Source organism: Pituophis catenifer, unplaced genomic scaffold (assembly GCF_029215685.1).
Source record: "Pituophis catenifer annectens isolate HBS135680 unplaced genomic scaffold, rPitCat1.0.hap2 SCAF_8, whole genome shotgun sequence".
NCBI lineage: Eukaryota > Metazoa > Chordata > Lepidosauria > Squamata > Colubridae > Pituophis > Pituophis catenifer.
The window spans coordinates 45405306-45433278 of record NW_027256888.1 but is presented as its reverse complement, the minus strand read 5'-3'; the positions used below and the strand labels follow the sequence as shown (position 1 = coordinate 45433278).

The window sequence follows — 27973 nt, the reverse complement described above, 5'->3', positions numbered from 1 at the left end:
ACATCACCTTTTGCAGATACAACAGAGCAGGGCAATAATTTTAAAAAATTCACTACACATAGTCAGAGCACCTAGAATCACAGTCCCTTAGAAAAAAGTGTTTTCTTCTGGAAAAAAAAAAGCTACCAGAAAACTGGAAATAAGTCTATGTTTATTAAATATTTTGATAAAACCAGGGCACAAAAGTTTGTATGCAAAGATTGGAATATTCTACTATATTCAAAGAAAGTGCAAAGACTAGATAAACCAAAGATTTTGAAGTGGGGTAATTTTTTCTTCACCCCTTCTTCCGCAAACAGAAACACATCCAGAGGAATTCATCATGGATTGATCTTGACTTTGAGTTTGCCTTTGTTAAATTAAAGTGCTAGTGTGAGATATCAAGACAGAGGGAAATCAAATGATAAAATATCAGTACTCAATAAATTGACTTTTCCTTGCACAAAAGGGAAGGCTTTGATGTTGAGTGATTAACATACAGTGACTGTTTTTACATAAATGTTTTTAATAATTCAGTGAAAAGAAAAACACTGCATGAGCCTATTTTGCTTCTATCACAAGAGCTGAACTTACTCAGATCCTCCACATGAATGAAGAGAGCATGATCAACAGTGTACTTATTGACACAAACCAAAAAGAACTATTGTGCAGAAACATATTTTCATGAAAAATGCACAGTAATGAAGGCAGTTTATATAAACATGTCAGGTATCACTAGTCCCAGATGATACAAGTGAATGCTATGTCCTTATGCATAATTGTGGCAAAGGGCTCAGAACACCACTAAGAGAGAAATGGTTACGCTAATTCTTATTAAATCTCTGTGTAATCATTAGGAAGCTAGAAGAGAACCATAATGAGCCAGTTTAAAAACTAGATTCACCTGAAAGCTTCAAAGCTCACTATATTATTGCCTTTGTTTTTTATTTAGAAGTTTTAAAATAAATGTGTTTTATTAAGCTGGTTGAATTATACCACGCATAGTGTAGTTAAATAACACACAGGATTTCTAAATATGGACAGGCATGCTTGGTTATTTTAAAGAAAGCAAGCACTTTCATTATGGTAATGTTATTTTTAAAATGCCTTGTAAGCAGCTTAGATGCAGGACAACCGGTGTGAAGAACATCAGCTAACAGGTTCAGTGGTATCAATTCAATTAAATATATTTTATTAATATAGTATGCACCAAATAGGTCCACAATAATCATTTATTCTTAATTCTGGAAACAGATTTAATCTTTTGAGGAAAAACCATGAACATAATTTGAAAAATGAGGTACTTAGGAATTCTCATTTTTCTTTCCCAAACTTTTATTAATGTTTGGTATCTCATTTTCACACCTTAGAAAAATTATCTTCTCAAAAACAAAAAAGAATGAAAATCAATGTATAGTCTATGAAAAACTCTATAGTTGCACAAATATAGCTTGAGGTGTGTATGTTTTCAAATGAGCAAGATACATCAATGCTGAAAAACACTTCAGAGAAAAAATCTGATTATTATTTTTTAAAAAATGATTTCACAGTCATGAAAACTTCAGAAAAGAAATAAGTGGCAGTGGTCTTACAGTGAAATCCTATACAAGCCTATTCAGAAGTGAAGTCCCACTGAGTACAGTGGGCCTATCTCCAAGAAAAGTGGTAAAGGACTATACAGTCTTTCTTCTAATACTGCTAAGAACAAACAGTTTTATTAACAAATAAAGAACCCAAGACATTTTAATTATTATATTTTCTGCATTATAGTTTAACATACATCCTTGTGTCACCCTTATTTTCATTAAATGTTGATATTTTGTAATATTCAGACAGGAATACATTTTTGGAACAGTTTTTTATAATAAATATCATAAAATAATAGAGATTTACATAATAAATATTCTTTACAATAAAAAAGTTTTAACAGACCTTTGTCTTAAAAATAGTCAGAATTCAACTTTGTGATTTTACATAAAATATACAAAAAGCACCACAATATGTGGCTAAGGCAATAAAGAGAAAGGAGAGTTACTGAGCTGAGGATGAGTTAAACTTTTTAAACCACAGAAATAGAAGTGTTAAGAAATCAAAGGCAGCTTATACAATTTAAATTGTATTACTACCTGTATTATTCAGAGGTGGAGAAACCAACTTTAGTATCAAAATAAAAGTGACAGATAGGGCTTGTATATATATGTATGTAAATATATATATATATATATATAAAGAGCAAGCTATATCTATATCTGAAAACAATAGAAGCTTATGAAGAAACCAGTAATAGGGGCAATGAGGGTAAATGTTTAAAATCTGGACTGACAAAAATAGTGGCCAAGGAACAAGCAAAATGCAAGTGGTTAATTTAAAAAAAAAGTGGGGGGAGAAGACAGGTTTGCTAAATTTCAACCCATATTTCTTTCCTTTCCTTTCCACTTTGTTTAAGGGAAATAACTGGATTGTGCAGCCTTTTTTAAAAAGGAGGAATGGGAAGAGTTGAAAAAAAAAACACTTGAATGTCATTAAAGGTAGTTAAAAATGGAACAAAACAAAACAGCATCTTTGGAAAGTTGTTTGCAGAATAAAGGACTTCAGAAAAAACCCAGTACCCTCATTACTATTTTCAGGAGTCTATTACTCAGAGTCCTGAGATGACCTGCCAAGATGAAAAAAGACACCAGCACATGAGCCACACTTACCAAAGACCAATGCATTCAGATTTGCCCTTCATTGAGATAAGCAATAGAAGTGAGAGAAGATCTTGGGCATGAAAGAAAAAAGGGGTATGAAGACAGAAAAGTCAGCCACTATCTGAAAGATGGTGTCTGAGGAACTGAATCTTTCCCTCCAGAAATCAGGAAGGCTTGCCTTGACCCCTTGATGGACAACTTTCCAGCTTACAATAAACTGTATTGGAGTTTTTGCATCGGCATCCTGGACGATTCATCCAATCATAACACCCACGGCACAGTTTTAGGCATCCTTTTGCAGGAGGGTAACAGAGCAGGCAAGGCAGAAACAAAGCCATGGCCCCCATACACAGGTACCGTGACAAGCAATGTGACTGGGAGCATGAACATGGATTATCCGCATATGAATCCCCTTCATCATCATTGGAACAGTGATAGAAGGTTCCTTTGACCAGACACATACAGGTGCTATATTCCACCATGCTTTCTGCTGAGCACAAGCACTGTCTGTTGCAGGCCAAGCAAGAAGGCAAGGCCCTGGGTGCTGTGCATTCTCCACATTTGCACTTCCCACACTGTTCACATATGAACTTATGTTGAGTAGAATCCTCTTTCAAAGGACTCTTCAGGTCATCTACAATCAAAGATGATGGTTTGGGTTGCGTCCTGATTGGCCTTTCAAATCTCTGACCCGGGCCCAGCCTTGATGGTGGTGATCTTAATAGAAGGCCCTGCTCTGAAGAAGCACTGCTGTTGCTTCCAGAACTAGCTGCACTTCCAGTGCTTGTAGATCTGCTCAAAACAGGAACCCTTGAGTTGTGTTGATGTAGCACATGTCCAGGATAGTTGGGTCTGGGCTCATAATTATTATTCACATTTATTGGTAAGATTTCATGAGTCCTTTCATGTTTTTCTTGTCTTGGAGCTGTCCGGGGAGCAGACTTTTTCACCACAGATGGACCTTCAGTGTATTCATTGCTGCCCCTGAGAGTCTTGATCTGGTCCAGTGACAAAATGGCAGTTGGCTGAATATCTCTTTCATAGTCCAACCTTTGCCGATTGTCCAGAAAAAGCTGCTGATGGACAACTAACGAACTGCTGTTTCCATGCTGTCCTGTGGACTCCATCGGTAGTGGTCTCTAATTCTGGCATTCACCAGGAACTGGGCATGCATCTGAAATCCTAAAAGAAAGGGAGAAAATTGGAAAGAGGGATAAGTTCACAGAAGTTTTGGGAAAAAGAAATGAAACATTTTACAACAAGCCACAATATTGCCCCAATATCATAATAGCGACAGATGGGGAATTACCCTGAGTTAGACACACCAAAGTGTATACCAATTTAGATGACAACATAAACAAAATATATTGAAAGTCTTCTTGTGGTTAAAAAACAAGCATTTTGCTTTTTAGTAAACTGTAATGTCATTTCCTTTTTAAGTATAATATTATGACACTATACATATATATTATGGTTTCCATTGCATTTGGTCAAAAGTCAATTCTTTACTGCCTCACATGCTATCGCAAAAGTAGTATAATTACTTCTGCTCCATGCCACCAATTATCAGCAAATTGCAACATAAAACATGCAAAGCCACACCAGGTTTCTATCAGATGGAAGACTGATAGAAGACATTCAAATTCTAAACAAAAGGAGACATGCAAATTCTTAATTGGATTTTTGGTAGTCAGTTTTACTTGTCAAAGCTGCATTCTAAGACCATTCTTTATTTTAAACATTGTCAGCATAGCAGTATTTTTAGTTGTAATTCCATGATGCCTCAAGCCAATTACCAATGGGAAAAGTATGTGAATCATTTCTGAGTAGTGTGCATTTATATAATGTATACACATACATACATTCAAGGTCTAGTGCTTGTTAGAGCAAAACACCAGATGTAAACACATCCTGTTACACAACATCTTTCCAAGTGCCCATGCACCTAATGCAGGGTGTGAAAGGAGGTAGAGGAAGGAAAGGATACCAGGAGAAGATAAGCAAATAACCCAATACATTTATCAGATCTTTGCAAATGTACGTGCATTTCTTTGGATAAACAAGACACTAGGGGAAAAAAAAAAAGTCCTGAGCGTGATATGTCATGAAAAAAGCATACAGCAGACAAGATTTGAATATTAAAAGAAAGGTGAAAGGGAAATTTGAATTCATATTTGCTTTCTTGAGATTACTGTGACAATAATTAACACAGGTTTTTATGGAAAGTGCTCTATATAAAGAGAAACAATAATTTCTGACAATGATAATTTTGAATGGGATACAGCACATGATTTGGAAAAATATCCCCATAATTTCTCACCTGAGTTAATAAGTGTAAAATAAATGATAATGTTGCACAGCACTTGACCAATATGGCCAAAATTTCACAAACTTTCAGTGTGCAAAGATTCTTCATCAAACCTCAGTACAAAAAAGCTAAAAGTTTACAGCTGAGAAAAAAATTGGAACTAAATATAGCAAGTCACATATTTTGCTTTAACATAGGCTACATTATTTTTAAAAAATCATTTAAGTTGTATGCATCTTATACATCATGTTGTGAGCTGCTTTGAAAGGCCAAACAGAAGTCAGAAATTGGGCTACAGCATTTGAAACTGTGGTAGTATAATTATAAACGGAAGCTTACCATTTAGTAATTATACAAATTAAGTAACTGATTTCTAGCAAAAATGCTACTCTACTCTCCACATACTTACGGAAACACATTGTTATACACCCACACACATACCAAAGGCCAAAATACAAATATAATCCACAAAATAAAATTTCCATAAAATTCTAGAAATTATCAAAAAAATGCTACCGGGATAAGAAAAGTCTGGAAATTAGATTATTTTTTCTACAGTTGTGGCATTCAAAAGTCTTAAGTTTGCCCAAGAAACAGCAAGATGGAATGAAATTGTGTTCCTTCTTTAAAAAGTGGAGTTTATTTGGAAGTAAATTATTTGGAGCAAAGTACTTATTTTCGAAAATGTTTTGAATGCTATAGCCTGATTAAGTCTTTAAAAAACAGACAACTGCTTTTCTATTAAACAATAAGCATACAACTAATACTAAAAATCAGGGGGTGGGGGTTATTTAGTTTTAAGTCTTAATGATTTCAAATCTTAAGGATCCCCGTGTTTTGTGGGACAAAGCCTGACATGATTCTTGATTTAGTTCATTACTAGCCTTCAAAATGGTAGGAAGGTGAACAAGCTCTACAAAAATCTGCTTTGCGTGGACTTGAGAGAAACAGAGAAGCAGCAGACTGGTGAGGCAGTGGTTGCACTGCCCACATGCAATCTGAGCTCAAGAGGCAGCAGTGAATGCAGAGCTGGGATGGAAGAAGAAAAAGTTATGAATGAAAACAAGGGATTTTTTTCACCCCCATTTGCAGAGGAGGAGGGGAATCGGCTAAGGTTACTATTACCTCAGGGGGGCGGACTTTCCAATGCTTAAAGCTGCACAGCCTCCCCTACCTTTCAAGGCAAATATGGAAGATTTGTGTGTGCTAGTTTGAGCATGCAGGGATTCCCCCCTCCCTTTTCCCTTCAATGATTTCTAAGAAGGTGGGGGAGGGCGGGGAAGCCTTTTTATCTCTGCCTGAAACACCATTTCCTCCTTGTAGCCTCCATGCCTCTTCAGTGACCCACTAGAATCTCGCCCATATTGCAAGGGAAAATCCCTCCACTATTGACTACACATAGTTCATGCACACGCAAGACATATTTTTAAGATCTGCGTTCTTAGGGGAAAAAAACAGTGTTGGGGATTACTTAGTAAACCATTTGAAGCAAAAACTTGACCCTGCTCTTGGCATAAAATCCACAGAATTAGTAGGGATTATTATGACATCCACCTGTCCTCCACACACTTTACATCAGAAGAACTGCATATAGCAGAGTAGAGCTCTAATTCGTGTGATTAAAAAAAATAATCCAATCACTTTTTTAAAAATATCTCTTTTACCCCTACAGTATGTGGCCAAAACAGATACACAATTGTTATGCTCCCTTCTCTGAACCGTATCTCTACTCTTGAGAATAAACAAGGGAACTCTGACAGGGGTGGGCAGAACCCTTTCCAGAAACATATGTGCACGCATGCAATACAACAGTAATAGTAAAAGTAAGACCCAACCTGGTCACTTATTCCGGCCTCATCTTGTCTGGGAAAAACAATCCAAAATGATTTCCTTCCAGTGTCACCTGTGCCAAATGCTATCAAAGGACATCAGAGCAGAGGCTTAAAGACCAGGCATTGGCACCAAACATCTCTAAACGGTCGAAAAAGGGCATACTTCTCCACCGAAGCAGTTGGCAGCAAAGGTCGGCAGGTCTTAACCCTTCGATCCAGCCGCCCCCACTTACAACAACATGCAAGCCTAAATGCCTTGTCCGAAGCCACAAGTTCAGAGCCCAGCAAATCTGGGCTGGAAGACAATCGAAGCCGCCTCTTTTTAAGCCAAGGAAATCTATCCAAACGAGCCCTCCAGCGACCGCAGCGCCACCCTCGGCTCTCCCCCCCCCCGCCCCCTTCAAGCTGGGCCCACAGAAAACTCCTCTGCTAGGAAAGGGAAATGCCAGGGCACCTGCTAAATACTTGAGCGCCACACGTGCAAAAAAAGGCAGCGAGAATCCATTTTGCAAGCCAAGTTAGGACAAGAAAGGGGACGGGCACAAACTTACGTTTTTGAATGGCAAATCCGCGTGAAGGCACCTCCCTGCTAAGTTAGATCCATAAGGTAGCGTGCGAGGATCCGAGAAGTCTTAAAGCGCAGGAAAACTCATTCCAGAGGGCGAAAACCTTCTCGGTTCCCCCCCCGTCCCCAACCTTTGCTCTCCAGCTGTCGTCGGATCCGAGAGGCCAAGTTTGTTTCCCTTCGCCTTCTGTCGACTCGCGCCGAGCGCTCGCAAAATCCTGGTCCTCGAACGAAAGGCACCCCGACTCGTTCGCCCCTCCAAACAGCTCGCCTTCCGAACACCAACATTCAAAGGGGTGTCTGCTTACACTGCGCGCCCCTGCCCTGCAACTAGTTACTCGGGAAATTCTCTCCCAAGAGCAAATCCCAACGAGGTTTCTTCGGTAGTCGGTAGGAGAAGAGGCCGAACTGGTTTTGCAAATTCGAGCTACGGCTTTTCCATCACACGCCGCATCCACAACAGCCCCAGAGAGGGTCGCTCCTAAACGGCGAACGACTTCGGAGGGGGGGGGAGGAAGGGAAGAGGGGGGGAAAAAAAAACCCAGAAAGGAGTAGCCGCCTTTTCGTGAACCAAGCTTGCTGCGGCACGCTCGATTCTCCCTCCTGTCTTCCGCCAAGTTGGAGCTTTTTCTTTCTTTTTTTTTTTTTTTCTCCCCCTTTGGAGGCGCAGATTTTCCCCTCCCAGTCAGGCGCGCGTGTAGCAGATAAGTCCAACCACTTCCTCGACTCCAACCTTCTTTTCACCACATGGTCCTTGGCCCGCAGCTTTCCGCTCCAACCTTAAGCGAGGCAAAGTGCAAGGGAAATGCCTGGGGGAGGGGAGGAAATCCAACATCAATAAAAAATGCAACCAGGAGGCGCAAGACATCCTCGCGGGCATAACAGAAGAGGCAAGAAGCAAAGCTACCATGTGCTTCTTGGCGCAGCTTGGTTGACAGGATGATTGCACCACCAATTTCACGGGGAGGGGGAGAGAGGGAGGAGTAGCTCTAGAGTCACTATACCTCTTCTCTCACGTGCACACACGCGCACACACGTACGCACGTAGTTGGATGTTTGAGTTGAACACCCGTGTAACCCGAAAAGGTACAAAGGTTGCAAAAGGATTTCGCGGAGGGACAACAAATGGCGAGTTGCCTTTTTTTTTTTTTTGGCATTCTTAAATCCCCCCTCCCCAAAGAGTCCCTGAATTTGAAACAACTTAGCTGCTTTACTTATTAAGGGTAGTTTTGCAGATCGTTAAACCATCAAAAACTCACGAATGCCAATACTGGTAAATACTGGTATCAATTTATTTTAAACGGCCGGCAGCGTTTAAGCAGAAGTTGGTTGCACCCACTTACAGACGCGCGCATTTAATGACTCTCTCTCTCTCTCTCTCGCTCTCACACACACACACACACAAACACCTGAGTTACTTCCGAAAGCCTTGCAAAAACCTCCAGATCATGATTACCAAATGCAAAGGTTGGAAGCCGTTCCCTTAAATTAAATCCCACGGGAATAGAATTAAATCCAAGTCGCCTGCTCGAAGAGACGGCAGTTGCTTGACTTTGCCCGCTGCAGCTATCACTTTGCAGGCTCTTTTGTGCGCGAGCGTAGCTGTTTCAGAATGAGCTAAACTCCGCACGGCAGCATTTCAGCACAGAGCCCCCACCTCAACCCTTCCTCACGCCTCCAGTGATGTCAATCTGTCACTCAGAAAGCGACCAGAAAAACCCGGAGTGGAGTTTCTTCCCCGCAGCTACACTGTTTCTTCTTACTCATTCATGTCTTTGAGCTTCCCAGTTATAATGATTGTTTACCAACCTTCATGTTTTCCCTTCACGTCAAAAAAATAATACAGGAAGTGATGTTGCTTTACCTTGGATTATTTGCAAACACAAGTATTATGAGTAATAATCTGGAACAGAATTTTTTAAAATACCTCTCCGAGAATATAATCTTTATGACTATTTTATGCTTGTAATGACTTTGTGTATTCTTAGACATACAAATTGCGGTTGTACTGTTGGAAGAAATGTCCATCTGGGTTCAGTTCCAAGTGAGGAGAAAGACACTGGAAACATGAAGGCTATTTGGAAAGATAGTTTAATGGTGGGCAGGACCACATGGTTTGAGGTCCTGGGCAAAAATGAGTACATGGGAGAGAGAGAGGGAGAGAGACATTTATACCCACTCTTGGGCCCCGCCTTGGAGCTTCCATTCTTCTAGGAGGGTGGGTGGTAACTTTCTTCAATCCCCACCTTTGGGCCATAAAAGTGTGGGTTGAACACTTTTTCTGGCCCAAGATTAGGAATTGATCTGATCAGGGAGATTTGATGGGTGCTTTTAATTTTTCTGATGCAAAGGAGAAGGCATTGCTAGAGGCAGCAGAGGAAAGATTCCTTCAGTGGCTCCCAAAAGGAGAGCTTTCAACCATGAAAGTCTAGCAGCCAGGGGAAAAGTTCTGGAAGGAAATTTACAGTATCCAATTTTCTATGCCAATCATTTTCAGATGTTAGATATCACTTTGTGAGCTTACAGTCAGGTTTCAAGCAAGCACAAATCCCAAATGCAATCTCTCCAAGAATCCATTTAACTGATTATGAATGAAGCACAGAAAAACCTTACAATGAATTTTCACCCTCCTTCCATAGTCTTTACAGCTGTCTTTTGGGGATTGAAAACAGCCTTTAGTCTTTACTGGTCAATCTCAGAGTCCTCTCTTTCATGCCTGCTGGGTGGCATTAGGTTTGGCTTGGTGATAAGGGTGGTCAGTCACGCTTGGGAAAGTCTGCTTCACACTGGTTGCTGTGATGACTTTCTAGTGGAGGCTGGACCCCTACCCAAACCCAATTCTCTGGCTCAAATAAATGGAAGGTCTCTGGAGGCAGCATCTGGATTTGTGTGTTGTACTTCCACAGGTTGCAGAGTTGTCTCTGCAAGGCTGAAAGACATGAGAACAGGGGGCCCTCCCCCCTTTGTGGGTGAGGAAAGGCATGTAGGAGAATTAGAGATGGGGGGTAGACTGGGCGGTAGATAGCTTGCAGGCAGAGTTTGAGGGGGGGGGAAACATCAGTACTACAGTTATTAAACAGTTAAAGTAATTATAACAAAATGGAGACATCACAGATGAGGAAGAAAAACTGGATTCACATGCTTCAGGAAAAGGATGGACCAATGAAATCATTTAAACACACAGTAAATGCAGAAACTTTTCCTGTAAGTGAACTTAAAACATTCCCTCTTAAACTTGGACTTTTCTTAAAAGTACAGAGAGGAAAGGGAAAAAAAAGTTCTCTTTACCCTGTTCTGCTGGCCAGACAAAACAGAATGAAGGCTTTTTCTTTCTTTTCAGTGCTTTTAACTCTTTTCTAATAATTTAAGATTCATATTTCTAGGGATCAGAAACATTTAACAGTTGCAATTACCTCGAGGGCACACAAAGACTTAGACATACACACACACACACACACACACACACACACACACACACACACACAAAGAGGAAAAAGAGAGGAAAACAGAACTCTCAGGCTGCTCATTCCCACCATAAATCTCAGTTAAATTAGGAAAGGACAAATCTTAACAAACATATCATATGGTTGCATGGAAGACAGAGAGGAAGACAAACAAAAGCCCCAACATTCCTATTTATATATTTCTCTTTCCTTTTCTTTCTATTTAGCCAAATTGGTTTTCCAGCTTCATCCCTGAGCAAAGCCCACTTGTTACACATCCTTTTTCTTTTTTCTTTTGTCATGCCCACCTGGACAGGTAACTGCCTCTTTTCATCCCAGGCATCAAACAAGTCTTTCATTGGGGAGCCTACTATGACCCTCAAGCTAGAGCATCCCATGTTTCCCCTCCGATGTAGGAATTCAATTTGGCTCTGCCAGGTGCCAGCGAACTGAGTCTCCTACTGAGACAACCGCCCCTCCAGTAATTTTCAGATCAAAAAAAGAGATCTGGGAGGACTCTGGTTCCCTATCAGACACTTCCTGTAGGAATTCTCCTGCCTAGCAGTTCTCAGACCAAAAAAGGTGTCTGGAAGGACTGCACTGCCCCCACAGTGACACCTCCTGTCACCAGCTTTTCTCTCGCTCACAGTTTTCGGACTCGGGAGAGCCTGAAAGGACCTCTACTTGCTTCCAGAGGTAAGAGCCCTTTCCTCTCACAGGGCTTTTGTTCAGTGACTTCCCCGCTGGTTGTCCAACTTTAACTCTCTCATTCACTATTCCATTCCATTTCCACACACTCTTTCTCCTTTCCCTAACAGGTCCTGTGCTCTGTCCTGACCTCATATACTTTCCAGGCTCTCTTGGTACAACACAGAGGAAGCAAGATCCAGCTGTGATTGGGAAAAGGATCCCCTCATTCTCACACACACAGGCATACACACACTTCTCATGCTTTTCTGGACTAAAAATTAAAATTTAGAGGTACTCGTCTTCTTTCCAAGCAGCCTTTGAGCCCAACACTCAAAACCCTTTTAAAACCTTTGTTCCAAATGGCCAAGCTCCAGGAAAACTCACCCACAGACTCAATGGGTCTGTGCCAACAAGGGAGGCTTACCTAGGCAAGGTCCATTAGGTCAGGTTAGCTTGGAGTCCCATCTGGGGTGCCAAATTGTTGGATGAAATGTCCATCTGGGTTCAGTTCCAAGTGGGGGGAAAGACACTGGAAACATGTTGGCTATTTGGAAAGATGGTTTAATGGTGGACAGGACCACATGGTTTGAAATCCTGGACAAAAATGAGTACATGGGAGAGACAGATTTATACCCTCTCTTGGGCCCCGCCTTGGAGCTTCCTGTTCCTGTGTAAGAAATGTATTCTGATTGGTTGTCAGACTTTCATGGGGCCATGCAGGGGTAACTTTGTAGTTTGTCTTGAGTCCCATGCTTGGTTGAATCTTGCTGAGTGATGCAATCTCCCCAGGTGCCATGTGGTGAGTTCTGTTGCTAGATGGGTAGAGGGCTAATCCTATCATGTCCTGAGGGCCATGTCTTAATCCCATCACCCTGGAGCTGAAGGGGGGGGGGTGCAGGGAGCTGCTTTGTCTTTAAAATATGTTTCTCCTTTTCTCATCCAGAGAAATATAATATTCTGCCTTTCTAATATTTCCTAAAATATTTCATTTTTCTAGGAGAGGGGGTGGGTGCTAACTTTCTTCAGTACTAAATTCATTCAATGAGTTCATAAAGGATAGATGATACTCTTCACCAATATCATTATATGCATATGTGCAGGAGTAATATTTGTGGTGCTCCACAATTTTGCAATTTTAATTCTGATACAGAGACAGGTCTAGTAGTATTTTTTAATAAATCTGGAATAAAATAATATTTAATGCTACATTTGTAGTATTTGCTTATAATCTGCATTTGTAGATTACACATTTACATGTGTTTCTTTTTCAAAGGATTGATGCACGTATTTGTTGCATTTATGCTTGCTCTTCAATCCAAAATAGAAAGTGTTTTAAAAAGTAAAATCTCCAATTAAATTTTATTAAGCTATTATTAACATTGTATGGCACCCTTAAAGTCTAGTCTGTCAACCAAATTCCCCCCAAATTCATATGCTAAACAAACAAGTTTTGTGATGGCTATTTTGAATGAGATTGCTTTGTATTTATTTATATAGCTTGTAATAACAATTCTCGAAATAGTCTAGGAAAAAAGAAGAGCTAAAAGAAATTAAAAAGGGACAATATATCAAAACAGCATAAATAATAAAGCCTGTAAAAGGTTAAAAAAGCAACATACAAAAAGTCTGCAAAAAATAGTAAAGAGTTTGGAAAATCATGTCTGGGTAGGACACATTGTTAGTGTCATGATCTAAAGTTAAACATCTTCTTTCAGCTCCCCATTTGTGTGACCAGGTGTGAAATTTTAGCAAGGAAATGGCTGAAGGAATATTTGTATTGATGCCCTTACAAACTTCTCTTCCTCATCTTATAGAAAGAACAACTTAACCATGTTCAAGTCTGCCATGTCCAGCTCCTGTCAATCATTTTGGAAGTCTCTCTTGCTGAATATAATAGATCACATTTGATCTATCACCAATCTTCATGCTAAAGAATCTTATCCCATTTTTTTTCCTCTTTCCTCTACCAGGTAAAGAAAAGAAACAAACATTTTTTTACCTGAAGTTTGTTATCAGATTATCCAAAGTCTGAATGAAAATTTGGTTCTGAATTATTTTGAATTATTGTATTTCTGCTTTCTGGAAACAGCTAAAGAGTAAAGACTAAAGCTTTACTCAGGGTGTTTGGGTGTTAGGCACTTCTATGTGTCATGCCCTTGATTACCAGTGTCAGGCCTACCTTGGTGGCCATGAGTTCCCAAGCTGTTTCTGACTCTGTCTTCACAGAAGACACGTTAAAGTCTCCTAAGTTCATAAGTCTGAGAAAATCCCATTGCTACCTTGGCCACAGAATCAAGGAATTTAGGCAGGAAGGTTGCTATGCAGCAGGATGGCTGGTACAGAAGCAACAAACCCTTCTGACTTCTAAAGCACAACTTAACAAACAGGAAGTTACATCCAGCCAACTGGGACAGCATTTCTAAATGCTACCAGAATCCTGAATGATCAGATCCACCCCAGTCCCAGGGCCTCAGCTAATTCTATACCCAAAAACCAGATAGGCACTTTTCTGAGACAGCAACCACTACTTTGCACCTGTCCAAGCCTCAATAATCCATGTCAACTCTGCCCTTTCATCCATAACCAAATTATAGATGAGGGAGGCATTGCTGGTAGACCTGGCATTCAATAGCAGCAGAGAGAAGCCTGGGCCTTCAAACATCAGCGACCAGGGTATGAGGTAGAACACAAAAGGCCAGAAGATAGCACTATGACCACACAGCAGCATCAAATGTACCCCATCATCTTCCCATATACACCCCTCTATCCATCTATCCATCCATTAATGGTTCCTTTCTGTCTTCCATCCCTCTCATTCGCTATTGCTTCAACTCTGCATAGCCTTCTCCAGGATTGGTGAGTCCTTAGGCCAGGTGTCAAACTCAAGGCCCAGGGGCCAGATCCTATCCACAGGGTGCTTATATCTGGCCCACGGGGCTGCCCTGGAAACAACAAAAGACCAGCCCACAGTGCCTCAGCCTGGCCCAGGCTAACCGAGTGCTGATATACAACCTGGCGGCAGCCTTTTTTGCTGGCAGAATGCTACAAGAGGCTGTTGCACCTGAAAATGGAGCGCCCCTCCTAAGCTCTGTTTTTGCTGGCAGAGTGCTAGCAAAACAAACTTATTTGCTCTCCACTGCCTAGGCCTCTGGATAGCCTGCGCCGCCATCCAGGGGTTCTCTGTATGGCCTGAGAGGGATGGCGAACCTCCTCAGGATGACAAGGGTTTGGTATTCTCCCTGATCTCGACTTCCTTCGCTGGAGACAATGGATCCCCCAGCCCCGCCTGGGCCACCATAGATGTCCCCGACATGAGTGATGTCGAGCTGGCCGCGCCCACCCTGGCCACACACACCCGCCTCCCCCGAGGTCAAACACAACCCTGATGTGGCTTTCAATGAAATCGAGTTTGACACCCCTGCCTTAGGCTATTGCACTGATTCTGTCTGTAGCACTCAGCAGATCCTATTGATCCAGTTGCCTTCCCTCCTGCAACTTCCACTCATACACTCACACCTATCCAACTCCTCCTACTCTCACCAGACTGTGACTGCTAGGAAACCACACTTCCCAAATCAGAGGCAGATCAGAGACAATTGCTCCTCCCTCACCTGATTCTCACTGAAGCCCAAGTAGTGCACCAACTAAGACCACTCTCTTCATTCAGTCTTATGCCATCCAGCCAAGAGCCTGCCAGTTCAAAGGCAGCCATCCAAGGACAACAGAAAGTATTACTGGTCTCCCAAATTTTGGTATTGGGTGGTATAGGCAAGATAAGACACTTATTTTATACTTTATTAAAACTTTTTATGTTTCCCTCACTTAGCAGAAATTCCAAAAACTGTTGGGATAATAAAATGGTTGACATCTTAGATTGGAATGACATTTCTACACCATTAAGCTATTTATTATTTCTTAAACATCAAATCAATTTATTGTTGGTTAAGTGGCCAGCCCAAAGCTCCTAGTGAGACTACCATGTTAAACTACCCTTTTCAGAAGAAAATAACTGACAACAAAGTGGAATCAATGTGTTGCATCAAAGTATTTAGAGTTCTGGGCTATGGGCTAATGCAAAGTTTAATATTACAACATTTTGTCTATTACTGTACTGATTTGTTGTAAAGAATGGGTAGGTTACATCTTGGAAAATAGGATGTAAGTAGGATATATTAAATATTGTTTGGTTTCTGATTAAAGGTTCTCCTGAATACCCTTTACTCCCTTTTCTTTGCTATTTTTGTGTTATCTATGCTTGTGTTCTAGATGTTTATTTTCTCTACTGTTTATCATAATTAATTGCTTAAAAATCATTGCTACTAAGTCAGCAATTGCATTGTCTCCCAGTTTTCTCTGGGAAAAGAGGAGAGGAGGGGGGAAAAATCTAACAAAGCATTCTGTGGTCAATTGTGTTATCAAGGCACTTGGCACTACCAGCTGATTCTGGCTTACTATTAATCTCTCGGGCAAATAAAACACTCCTTTGTAGTTAAATGCCTAACCAGTTACTACTATATTTTTTACCTTACCAAAAACATTTTTTTTTTTACAAAAACCACATATAAAGCCTCAAACAGAATCAGTCTGTGCTAACTAGACTGGTTCCAATATTGCAACGCTATTTAAATGCAAATTATCCCAGTTAAGCAATATTAAGCAGGCATACAAAACTTTATGAAGAAAAATGAAGTTTTCTAGAACTACTTAATCTTGTTTACATCTTAAATGCAAACTGAACTTAAATATGGAGATTCAGTTGCACGTTCAGTTGTATACAAAACTTGAAGTATACCCAATCAAACTGTATGTTTCAATATATTCCTGAAACAGAAGCTAACAACTTGCATATGTATAAAATTAACATATATGAAAATCTGCAGGCAACTGCATAGGATGATTTGAAAGTCTTTTATGAACAAAGTATTGTATTCATTTGGCAGTTTTAAACTTAAAAAATAGAAAAAGTTACAAAAATTGAATTTTGCAGGGCTTTTTTTCTTGATGAAATCAAGATAGGAAATTTGTCTCACTGGTAGAAGTCTGGATAGTTTACATAAACTATAAAACTTATTTATTATTTTATTTATATCCCACCTTTATTTTGATAAATAACTCAAAGCAGCTAATATAACTAATATTGCTTCTCCTTCCTATTTTCCCCATAACAATAACCCTGAAAGGTGAGTTGGGTTAAAAGACTGACTGGCCCAAAGTTACTCAGTTGACTTTCATACCTAAGGCAGAACTAGAACTCACAATCACTTAGTTTCTAGGCTGATGCTTTAATCACCAGACCAAATTGGATCTCTTTTATATTTAAAAGGGTATCTAGAAAAGGGATCTGGAAATTTTGGGCTAAGTAGTATAATTGTGAAAACAGCAGTAAGCATTATTTTTAAAATACTACCAAGAATCTGGAAAAAAAAAACCTTTCAAGAAGGCAGATTATCATAGCTTCTGCAAAAGTTAATTAATTTTTTAGAATTATTTGATGAAAAGTTAACTATCATGGGAATCCTGTTCATTTACTAAATAGCTGTAGACATGAAGCAAGATGCACATCTAAAAATGAACAACTTTATTTGGCATACGTTTTTGCTATCCCTAATACAGTTGAATAGTCTTAAAATGGACTATGTCTATATTGTTCCACAGATTAACAAAGATTTTATCTACCCCATCTCCAGTATGGTAGATTGATATTCAATGTTTTCCAAATAGTTTTTTAATCAATGTGTTGAGCCATCTTATACAGTAATAACTTATGAAAGAACTAGAAAGGCAGAAAAAATTAGAGGGACATTACACAAATGGTTTAGAAAGCCATTTAAAACTAATTCTCTGAACTGGTTTTAAAACATTATCTGAAATCAGGTATGATCCATAAGTTCATTACTGATACCAAATTTTTTATACTGGGAAAAAGAAGAAAGAATTATACAGAACTCCAAAACAATTTTTATAAACTGGAGAATAATAGAAATGTTAAAATCCACTTTTAAACTGATATAATTTGAGAAAAGGCATTTCACGGACCACCAAAAAACAACTTGTACTCTGTACATGACAGCTCTGAAAAAGGTAAGGGAATTTAGATTATATGAAACCTTTAGTTAGTGATAGTGATGATGAGGAAATGAATGAGTGCTGCAATGGCACGGGAGTCAAATGTCACATGATGTTTCACGATGTTTTTCCCCTTAGCGGAGCTGGGGTGGGCATGGCCTGCACGTGATGCATCTGGCCCACGGGCCACCAGTTTGACACCTGTGCTATGGCAAAGTTCCAGTACTATGGTGTCATCAGAGGCGAAAGCCTAGGATTTTGAGCCACTCCTCCCCACTCCATGTACACACACCTCTTTTGGCATGATGATGCACTATTACGGTGTGCTTTTGATGTTTCAATCATGCTTTCACACAATTCTCAAGTTTATTTTTATTCAAAACACTTCATTCTTTATTCCAAAAGCTCCTTTAGTATTTATTTAAAAAACTAGTTGTTTTTAATTCAAAAAAGTATTAATAAAATTTTAAATATCTGAATTCAAAGAACATATTTCTTTGAAAAAACCATACTTGTTTTCTAGAAATGAAGTTGCGTACTGTATGTTTGTTAATCACTTTCTCACAGCAAATGCAATCCGCTCCGCTGCTGATACTCTTCATAAAATTTCTGTAGGGAATCTGGGATTCTAGGAGTCACAACGACCAAAGCTTGTTGAAAATGCTCCTTCATGATATATTTGGCTTCAATATCTTCTTGAAGTGCAAGGAGAGCAGCTTCTCTACAAACTGCAGTTATCTGAAAAAGAAAACCACCAATTACTTTTTAAAAAATAATTTTGTTGGAATAATTTGCTGAGAATTAAAGGCAGGAAAGTCACAAATGCAACAAAAGACCAGCTTTTGGCCTACTTTTGCTGAACATTAGTAGAAAGTGTCCAGCTGCAGTAATATTCGACAAATGATTAGAACAACAATGCACTCTGCTATCATATACCATAACTTTTATGTATCCAAAATAAACATATGTCAGATACTCAGTTAAAAAACTGAGCAGCACACAATCCTAAATGTTCAAGAAATGTGAAAAATGAAACTAACCGAGTTTGTAATAGTGACTTTCTTGTTTAAAATCTACCTGTGTAACACTCTCACACTCCAAAACAATATGAGACAGATGGTTAAGAAATAAGAAATATAAACAACTAACTAAACAAAGAGTCAAATAATTAAAAATCGAAGAAGAACAAAATATGGAGAAAAGGCTAGAATCTTCAAGGTGACTTTAGGAAGTTCAGGAAGCAGCCTCATGAAAGCTTCCTTCCAAAGGTACATTACTGCTGTGAAAAACATCGGTGGAATGAGTGATCATTATTTCAGTGTAGGAGAGAAAACAGTGATTGATACTGACTGCACCCTTATGGGCGGAAAAGAAAATGCCAGCTGAAATGCATTTGTGTCAGCCATTCAATGTTTGTTCCTTGTTTGTTCACTTGCTGAAAGGAGTTACATTGCCTACGCCGGACTAATGGCTGCCAAAATCATTTAGGAGCATTCTAGGGGATTTAGCATGTGTTTAGTAAAGGCTTCTGAGAAGGGAAAAATGTGGATGTCTTTGTCATGTTACTACAATATTCTGTTAGTACAATATTCTGTTAATAATTTCTGTTAGTTCTGATCAGTGCTCTGTTGCTGTGCATTTGAATTCTTTACAGCCCAATGCAGAACACTGAGGGAAGACAGGAGAAAAAATTGTGCACAGCTATCTTGTAGGTAACATTTTGTCAAATCAGGGAAGGGAACCACTGCCACCTTAATTCTTTTTTTTAAAAAACAAATACAATTTCTTGAAAAAAATACTAGTTTTCTGGTACATTTTTTTAAAAAAAATTGATTTATATGCCGCCCTTCTCCGGAGACTCAGGGCAGCTTACAATGCGTTAAGCAATAGCCTTCCTACTTTTGTATATTTATAGAAAGTCAGCTTATTGCCCCCACAAACTGGGTCCTCATTTTCCCCATTTGGCACATTCTGCATCAGAACCATCTCTCTCAGGTACATAGCATAAAAACAAGAATAGCAGCCTAATTCAAACTTTAAATTAAAACAAATCTTATTATTGAAAACATTAATTAAATATAAATAAAATAGATCATTACAGATGGCATCTGAAATCATATTTGTGAAGCTCTGCTAAAAATCCTATGGTAATTCATTAGTTAGCAAATTAAGGTATGGCAGAAAGAGTTTAAATGCAAATTTCAAGATAACATTCTAAACCAGAGTCACAAAGTAATGGGGCAGGATGGAAGAATTAATATTTTAGTTTAAATTTAGTTAGTCATATCCTGCATGTAGTCACACATAATTAAAGAGTAAAATATTTTTCCTATATGCTCAAATTCCTAACCATATAAATCTAGGTCAATCGATAATACCTGTATCGCTATTACATGTGATTGCTATGTATTCTGTCTTAAAAATGGACACAATCGTTTGTAAATTGGGTGGATTTTTTAATAGTGAATGTCTAATGTTTTATGCTCATTGGAGTTGGGTAGTTAATAAATTCAAAGGCATTAGTAAATATATAATCACTGTGTATCATATATGGATTATCACCTAGCCTACGGAAGTGGTTTGAGGTTATTTGACTGAACTATGTAATATCATGTATAAATATTTTGCTCAGTAACAGGGAACCTGAAAACACATGACATAATCTGTATTCCTGAAAGGGAAGTATGCCCCTTGCTATGAAGCTTTTGGTGCAATGTTGAACTCTGCTGATAAATGTATAAAGAAAAACTCATTTTTTAAAAAAAAAAACCAATACTCTGTAGAAAACAAAAACTTTTTTACAAATTTATTTAAAATTACAAACTGAAAATTAAAGAAACATCAATCTTATATTGGATTCTCACACATAATTTGTGGTTCTTCCTTCAACCATAGGTATTCTACTCATATATAGAATATTTTAAAAGATTTTTTGTCACAACACAATTGTCATGAGTATATAACAGAGGTGTCAGAAACACCAATGAGGAGTTGCCTATTTATTTTACTTAGTCCTAGGAGACTTCCTACCAATTTTGACTTCTGGTTGATTTTAACCATTCAGATTCTAAAATTAATAGTTAGAGGCAGGATTCAATCAGTTGTAATTTCCCAGATGAAAACCTTCTCAGATATAGCTTATTTTACTCCATAAACCATAGGCTTATAGACCAAGGGCTAATTCAATAAATAAGATAAAATGAATGGCCAATTCAAAGGACCTGAGCCAGGCCCTTTGTGATTTTCAGCAGTTACTTTCTTCCAAAAAGCTGAGTCTCTTTCGGCTTTTGTGCATCTGAAGTACCAGGAAAAAAACTTTAAAGAACCTTGAGAAAGAGAAGAAAAGCAATGAGCTTCTGTGTTAAAATCTTAGGTATTTTTGTTTTAAGTAGCTTTGTTAATGCATCGTCTGCCAAGAACACCTGTTAGCCATTGAATTTAGTCTGGCTGCAGCTGGAGCTGAATGTGTGTGCAGGGAACTGGCAGCCTGCTAGGCTGGTCTTACATTGTGCTTCCTTTTTCCATGCCTTTCTTTCAAACTTATCCCCTCCTCCCTGTAGATAGTTACAAGAGACTATGTGAGAAAGAGATTAGGGACCTGGAGCAGATTGGCATCCTGTGGTGGATAGTGAATAGTGCAAACCGTGGAGCTTTCCTGGATGACAACTACCTGCAAGCACAGGGCTAGCCTGTGGTATGCACCCTCCTAGGCACTTCTTAAAGCAGGATTAGGGAGTGGGAACTCCAACTTTCCCACTCAGCATGCAGGACTTTGAAAAGCTTCCAAAATGGATCCCTAAAAGGGATTTTAAAAAAAGAAAAAAAGGAAACCCCAAGAGTCAAATCTTTTAAAAAGCATTTACTCCGTTTCCCTAACTTTCTGATGTGCAACTCCTACTAAACCAGTCCCATGGGCCAGCTTAAATCATAAATAAGGCCAACTCACAAAGACAAAAAGGAATACTTGCATAAAAATATTAAGGCCACCAAGGAACAGTAACTATAATTTATAGCTCATTCACTATCTATGAAAAACTGAATAATTACAGAAAAAAGATCAACTCCAATTTCTATTTTATTATATTCTTCTATTTATAAATGTTCTGCTTATATAAATCTTCAACAGATTCTACTAATCTTAGACTGAGTTACAAATTAGCTTTTCTTCCATTTAGGAGTGAGCATATAAATAAAAACTATAGTAAGTTAGCCCTTTCAAAGCAGGACAAAAGCATAACTGAGAATCAATAGCCAATTCGTTTTTTGGAGTAAGACACTTATCTCCAAAAAGAAAGAAATATGTAGAAAGAAAAAATATGGGAGAGGGGGAGGGAAAGAGAGAAAAAATTATTTCATCCTTCTTGAGTACTTTTTCCCTTATTCTACCAGCCTCCAAGAATTGATTTAGGAACTGTCCTATTAAGAAAAGGAGTTCATTTATCAAAACACGCATTGTTCTAAAATTATGTGTAAAATATCTGGGAAGAAAAGTTTATACATAGTATCATTTATAAATCAGGACGTATACATAGTTATCATTAATGCTGAAAACAAACAATACTTACTAAAACAATATATCTTTCTATCTGCAGTGGACATTGTAATTTATATTGAAAACTGCCCAGAACCATTTGGAAGTGAATAGCTTATATATTAGCAATTTTTAAAAAGTCACTATATGAGGGAGAATGTGGTTCCTTTTCCCCCCACTGTGGACTATCCTGCTTACTTTTACAGAAGTTACTTGGTTAGTACCTAGTCTCTATAAGGAGGTAAGCCTTGTGGGACTGGGACTCTAATAGGACTGGAAGGCCATTCTCCTGTATAGAAAAAAAAATAAGGAATAGCTGGCTGTGATCATTTAGGCATACAAAGCAAAAACTAAGATTTCATAGTTGCAAGTAATGCTTCTTCTTATCCCAAGCAGCATAAAGTTGTCGAGGAAAAAAAAACCCTTCATATTCCTTAATTAAAAATACAAATCAGAATTTAGCACAACAAATTCTCTCTTTCTCCATCCATTCATATTTCAAATTCAGGACACCTATCTACCCAAGGAATTCTGGGCAGTCTCAGAAATAAAACAATTTATGCAAATCCAATTTTAAAAAGTAGGGTGGAGGTCCTTAAAAATTAAATTAGCTCCATTAACATCCAAACCCATAGTCTCCCCAAAGGCTAATATTTATTTATTTGTTTGTTTGTTACATTTGTTTGCCACCCATCTCACAACAAGGATTGAGTCAGGGAGGAGGCTGCTCCATATTACACAGATGGCACACCTCCTGGGTCCAATAAGACGTCACTGCTTTGTTGGTAGGACCAAGAACATGTGCACCCTGCCAAATCTAGTAGATAGGCAGAACTATCTGGTAGAAGCAGTCCCATAAGTAAGATGGTCTCATGGCATCTTGAAATTCCCACTGCAAGCCAACTCACATGGCATTGGTGTAACATGGGTATTTTGTTGTGCGTCCAATATTGTGTGTGTATCAATGCATTTTGGAACAGCTAGAACTTCCAATTGATCTTCAAGGGCAATATCATTGCAATAGTCCAGTTGGATGGTGACTAAGGCATAAGTGATCATGAACAGTTCTTTCCTATCAAGGAATTGATGCAACTAGCATCAAAAAGATGCCTAAAGTATCCCTGAAGACAGATAAACAATAATGCTAACCAGGCATAGGTAAAATCCTTTATTAGGACTTTGTGGCAAAAAGAGTGATAAAGCAAGTTTATTTCTCAGTAGGTCCATAGATGGCCAGCCAGAGGCCCTCTTATGAGAAAGCAAGTCCCTTCTGAGGGAGCCCTTGCAGGGCTGCTGTGAGGACTATTCTAGGCATCTGTGAAATAGTCACTTGGTTTTACTCTAAGTTGGACATGAGTTAGGCAGATCCTATGTAACTGACTTATGTAAGGTCCTATGTAAATGATTGTGGTGTATCTTAGATTGTTAACTTGGGAAGAGCTTGTCAGTTCTGAGAACGGAGTCCTTAGTGTTGTAAGCTCTATCACCAGTGTCTTTCCTAGTTGATTAAGGCAAGTGATTGAATCCAAGCAAAGATCAATGCTGTTTTGCAAGAGTGAGTAGTGCTTCCTACTTCGAACAAAATGGTGGTCCATTCCTTTTCAAAAAAATATCCTTGAACCCAACAGCGATAGACAACTTTTTTTCCAGTCTCCAAGCTTTCCTTTTTATGGAGGTTGTTGAGAGAGAGATAAGTACTCAACTCTAGCAGGCCCTTGATGAAATACATTAATTATGTATTTTGGGCTGCAAAAAAACTTACAGCTCTTCAACTGGCTATATCTCTTGATCACCATCTAATGGTCATCTGGATTTCTGTAGTCTAATGAATTGTCATATATTGAAAACAGAATTAAATCTGTGCTGTACCAATTTACTTGGAACCAGTGCCTACATTTAACCACTGCAGTCCCAACTGATTTAGAGAACACCAAGATAGAATAGGCTAATTTAAGGCTAATAACTGGGGCATCATTCCAAATGAATCGATGCGGTTCTTGATTGAGTTGATTGAGTCCAGGGGGTGGGGGTGGGGGTGAATTATGTTACTTTTTATTTAATTTTATGGCAACTAGAACGTTACTATGATCTACATTCCTGTGAGGATCAGTAAGAAGATCCCTGAAACTTATACAAGTTAAAACAAATGCAGTATTTTGTGTTTGTGTTTGTTTGTGTGTGTGTGTCTGTGTGTGTGTATTTGTGTGCATGCATACTAGATCAGATAAACATTAAAATAATTAAGAGGCCGGGAAGTTAGTGGAAACAATCATAAAGTGGCTTAAATTAAGGAAAATCAAATGAAAAGAATAGCTAGAATAAATACTTGCAAATGCATGTCTCCATTGTGGCTAAGTAACAATTTCAAAGCAGACGCCCTAGGATAGTGATCAATCAGATTACATAGTTTCAGCTTGGCAAATATTTAGGATTTATTTAAATATCCATTTGTATTTATTGTATCTGGTTTAAGTATATTATTTCTTATGTTTTATACTGTTATAGACTCATATAGAAGGTGTTTTAAGAGTGATTTGAATGGGGGAAACTGTGCTATGCAGTAAATGTCAGTGAGATGAACTCATGACATTTTCAGGGCTATATGGACAACTGGGTATATAAGAGTGCAAAAACCTCTCCTGAATGATTATTTTAGTCATATAGTAACAAGGTATTTAGCAGTCATCAGTCATCATGCCAATATTTTACTGTTTTTGTTGCAAAGCAGATAATTTTCTTCAGCCAAAGTATTAAAACTAAGCATTGCTTTCTGAAAATACAACATTTCTATCTAAGAAGCATGTGCCATCTGTTTTTACTTTAAAAGTTAAACATATCAGCTATATTTTAAAGATGCCTAACACTTAATTTGTGATTCAATATATTTTTTCATTTTATTAAAGTAATAATAAACCAATTATTAACTAGGCTAAACCAATTGGACATATTTAAAATAAATTAAATAAAATAAATAAAAAAATAATTAAAGATAAACATTAGAAATTGAAATTTCATTGGGAGAACAAATTTATTATTATTAATAATAAATGTACCAGGTGTTTCCTTCCATGTAGAAGATTATTTAAGAAAATGGCTAGGAAAACCTAGCCCTTCTTCCTCTTGTTATTTTCCATTTAGCATACATTTCCTTTCCATCATTATATGTTTAGGAAGTGTGAATGGCCATTGTTGTCATACATTCATGTAGTGTTCCATCTCTGATCAGTGCAAATTGTTTAATTTTCCATTTCCTTTAATGCCCTATTTCACTGCCCATTCATATAATAAATTAGTGAAGAATAATTCAGAATTTTTTCGGCTCATTGGGAATATCTATTCAGTCATTTTTACTGTAGTAAAAGTATTTCACACCCACATGATGTTGACACCTAAGATTGACATTTAGGATATGTCTAAATGATCACTGGGTGACCTTGGGTCAGACACACCATTTCAGCCCTGGTAAGGAGACAATGGCAAACCACTTCCCAAAAAAACTTACCAGCAAAATTGCAGGGACTAATCCGGACAGTTGCCAGAAGTCAAAGGCATAAACAAAAATTACAACTCAAAGGCATAAACAAAAATTACAGCATTTGTGATCAGATATGCAGATATGTCACGCTTTTTCTAGAAGTAAACAGCAACTGGGGAAAATGTATATGAAATAAAATTAGGGTGATGGTGATGAGAAAAAAATTTTTTTTTAAATTGTTGCCTCCTACCCCTTGCCCAACATCTTATTTTATCTATTTAAGTTATCTGAATTTGATACTTTTTAAATTGTTGATATGTTTAAAGAAAAAGGATTTAAAATGGAAGAAAAAATGGAAGAATGTCAAAACCTTTATCCAACTTAATTCTAATAGCAGCTTCCTTTGAAAGATACAAATTATATCATCCTATTTCTCTAACTTATCAAATTTGGTCCTATGATCAATTCAAACCTTATCTTATAATAAATGCAAACACTAATTAGTTATGTAACAATTGATCATTAACTAGATATGGATTCTAGTATTCCATATTTATTTAAGTTTGAATGTTAAAATAGTTGCACAAAACCTAGGAGTTAAACTATGAATATTATGATATCTGATTCTATAGATATTAAAAAAATACATTTTTTCCTTTGTAATAAGTTTAGGGCATGCACTTTGAAAAATAAAGTCAACTACTCAATACCATTAAATGCTGCATTCTGCTACTTGCATGTTTTTATATACAGAATTGACCGCAAAAATAGAGTAAAAATAAAACTTTTTGACATTGCAAATGAAAGTGATCTCTCATGACAGAATCGGGAGCAAGATGAGGTGAGGAAAATATAGATTTCAGTTCTTAATTCTAATTCTAATGACATAAGAAGGATTAACTGAAGATTCCAAGCATTTGCTCTCTGCTCATAATAACCAATCTCTAAAGTGCATAGTGTATAGGATTGCTAGTGAGCAGTACTATACTGAAGCAGTTCCTTGTAACAAATTGGAGTTTTAAGATTTCTGCTTAACTTAGAATCAAGCATCAACAGAAACAAGAGGTAATAGCTTGCAGCAATATTTGTTTTTTCATTGTATGATTCTATTCTATATTTACATGTTTATGAGTAGCTATTTTTACGGTCCCTGGAGAAAATATATTGACCCTTGAATCATGTACAAGTACGATGAGACATTTCAGACTTTTAGATGAATGCACAGTTCATCTAAGGATCTCTCCCATCTTTATGATCTTTCAGAAGCAGGTAAAAAGGTAGTTCAACCAAATCATGGAGTGATTTCATATAATCATTCTTCTGTAATTTTCATATAAAAGAGTGTTATATCTCCTGACTTATGCTGCATAGGAAGTTTGCAAATAGCATACAAATTCATTTAATGTCATATATACTTGATGCATGAAAGCAGAGATATCATATACAGAAACCTCTACACTGATTAAAATTGCTATGAATATGAGTAACAAAGTGAGTACCAGATGTAGTATAAGGAGCAACAGATTGCTTCCAAAATCTGATGAATTATAAGGGAAAAAGGATATTTTATCCATCTTACACATAAACAATGATTTTCTGTTTATAGAAAATGAAACTGTTTATAGTTTCAAAAGTTACAATTATAAAAAGTTACAATTTATAACTGACAAAGATGAATAAATGCTACTGAATATTGCACTAATAATGCACACCTGTCTGTTATCATAGCTCTAATACCGTGTTTCCCCAAAAATAAGACCCTGTCTTATATTTCTTTGAACCCTGAAATAAGCGCTTGGCTTTATTTTCAGCGAGGTCTTATTATTTTGGGGCGCATAGAGCAAGACGGGGCTCCTCTTGCCGTCTTACCTGATTTCCAGCTCTGACTCCCTAACCTTAACCAGAGGAAATGGTGGGGACTGGCTGCACATGCATTTAAATATTTTTGGGGAGGTCTTATTTTCATGGAGGGCTTATTTGGGGGGGGCTTATTTTAGCGCATGCACTCAAAAGCCCGATTGCGTTTATTATCAGGGGATGTCTTATTTTGGGGGAAACAGGGTAGTTTATAAGGGAGCATCCTTACTTGTGGCGATTCTGCTTTGACAGGTATATAAGCACACATATTAATTTAAGATAGAATTGACAACATAGCTTTATAAGGTGGGATACAGATAGTCCTTGATTTATGACCGGTCACTTAATGACCCTGCAAAGTTATATAAGACCTTCCAATGTGATGGAATGTGCAGCTGGAACACGAAGGGGAAATTATAGCAAGAGCATCACGATTTCCCACAGAGGAGGCAATACATCCCAGACAGAAGCCCAAAATAAATGGAATGGAATTTGGGAGGGAGGAAGAGTTTTAGGGAAGCCACCCTGGAATCTCCC

General features: G+C 38.0%; 2 protein-coding genes across 5 annotated transcripts in view; both read right to left on the bottom strand.

Moving 5' to 3' along the window:
- Positions 1-1736: 1736 nt before the first annotated feature.
- SPRY1 (sprouty RTK signaling antagonist 1) lies at positions 1737-8956 on the bottom strand. 4 transcript variants are annotated; one of them, XM_070948236.1, is made up of 3 exons: positions 8831-8956; positions 7361-8183; positions 1737-3851 (listed from the first exon to the last, which is right to left on the bottom strand). In XM_070948236.1, the coding sequence occupies exon 3, from the start codon at positions 3794-3796 to the stop codon at positions 2834-2836; it is 963 nt and encodes a 320-aa protein (XP_070804337.1). In that variant the 5' UTR covers positions 3797-3851; positions 7361-8183; positions 8831-8956; the 3' UTR covers positions 1737-2833. The 4 variants fall into 4 exon arrangements, with proteins under 4 accessions (XP_070804337.1, XP_070804340.1, XP_070804338.1 ...); XM_070948239.1 differs by lacking the exon at positions 7361-8183; XM_070948237.1 differs by lacking the exon at positions 8831-8956 and having other exon boundaries at positions 7361-8442.
- Positions 8957-17162: 8206 nt separating this feature from the next.
- The window catches only part of AFG2A (AFG2 AAA ATPase homolog A), a 140165-nt gene continuing 129354 nt past the window's right edge, over positions 17163-27973 (bottom strand). Inside the window, exon 16 of the mRNA XM_070948626.1 lies at positions 17163-18311. Coding sequence (XP_070804727.1) covers positions 18135-18311 — 177 coding nt within the window. The 3' untranslated portion in view covers positions 17163-18134. The remainder of the gene's footprint in view (positions 18312-27973) is intronic.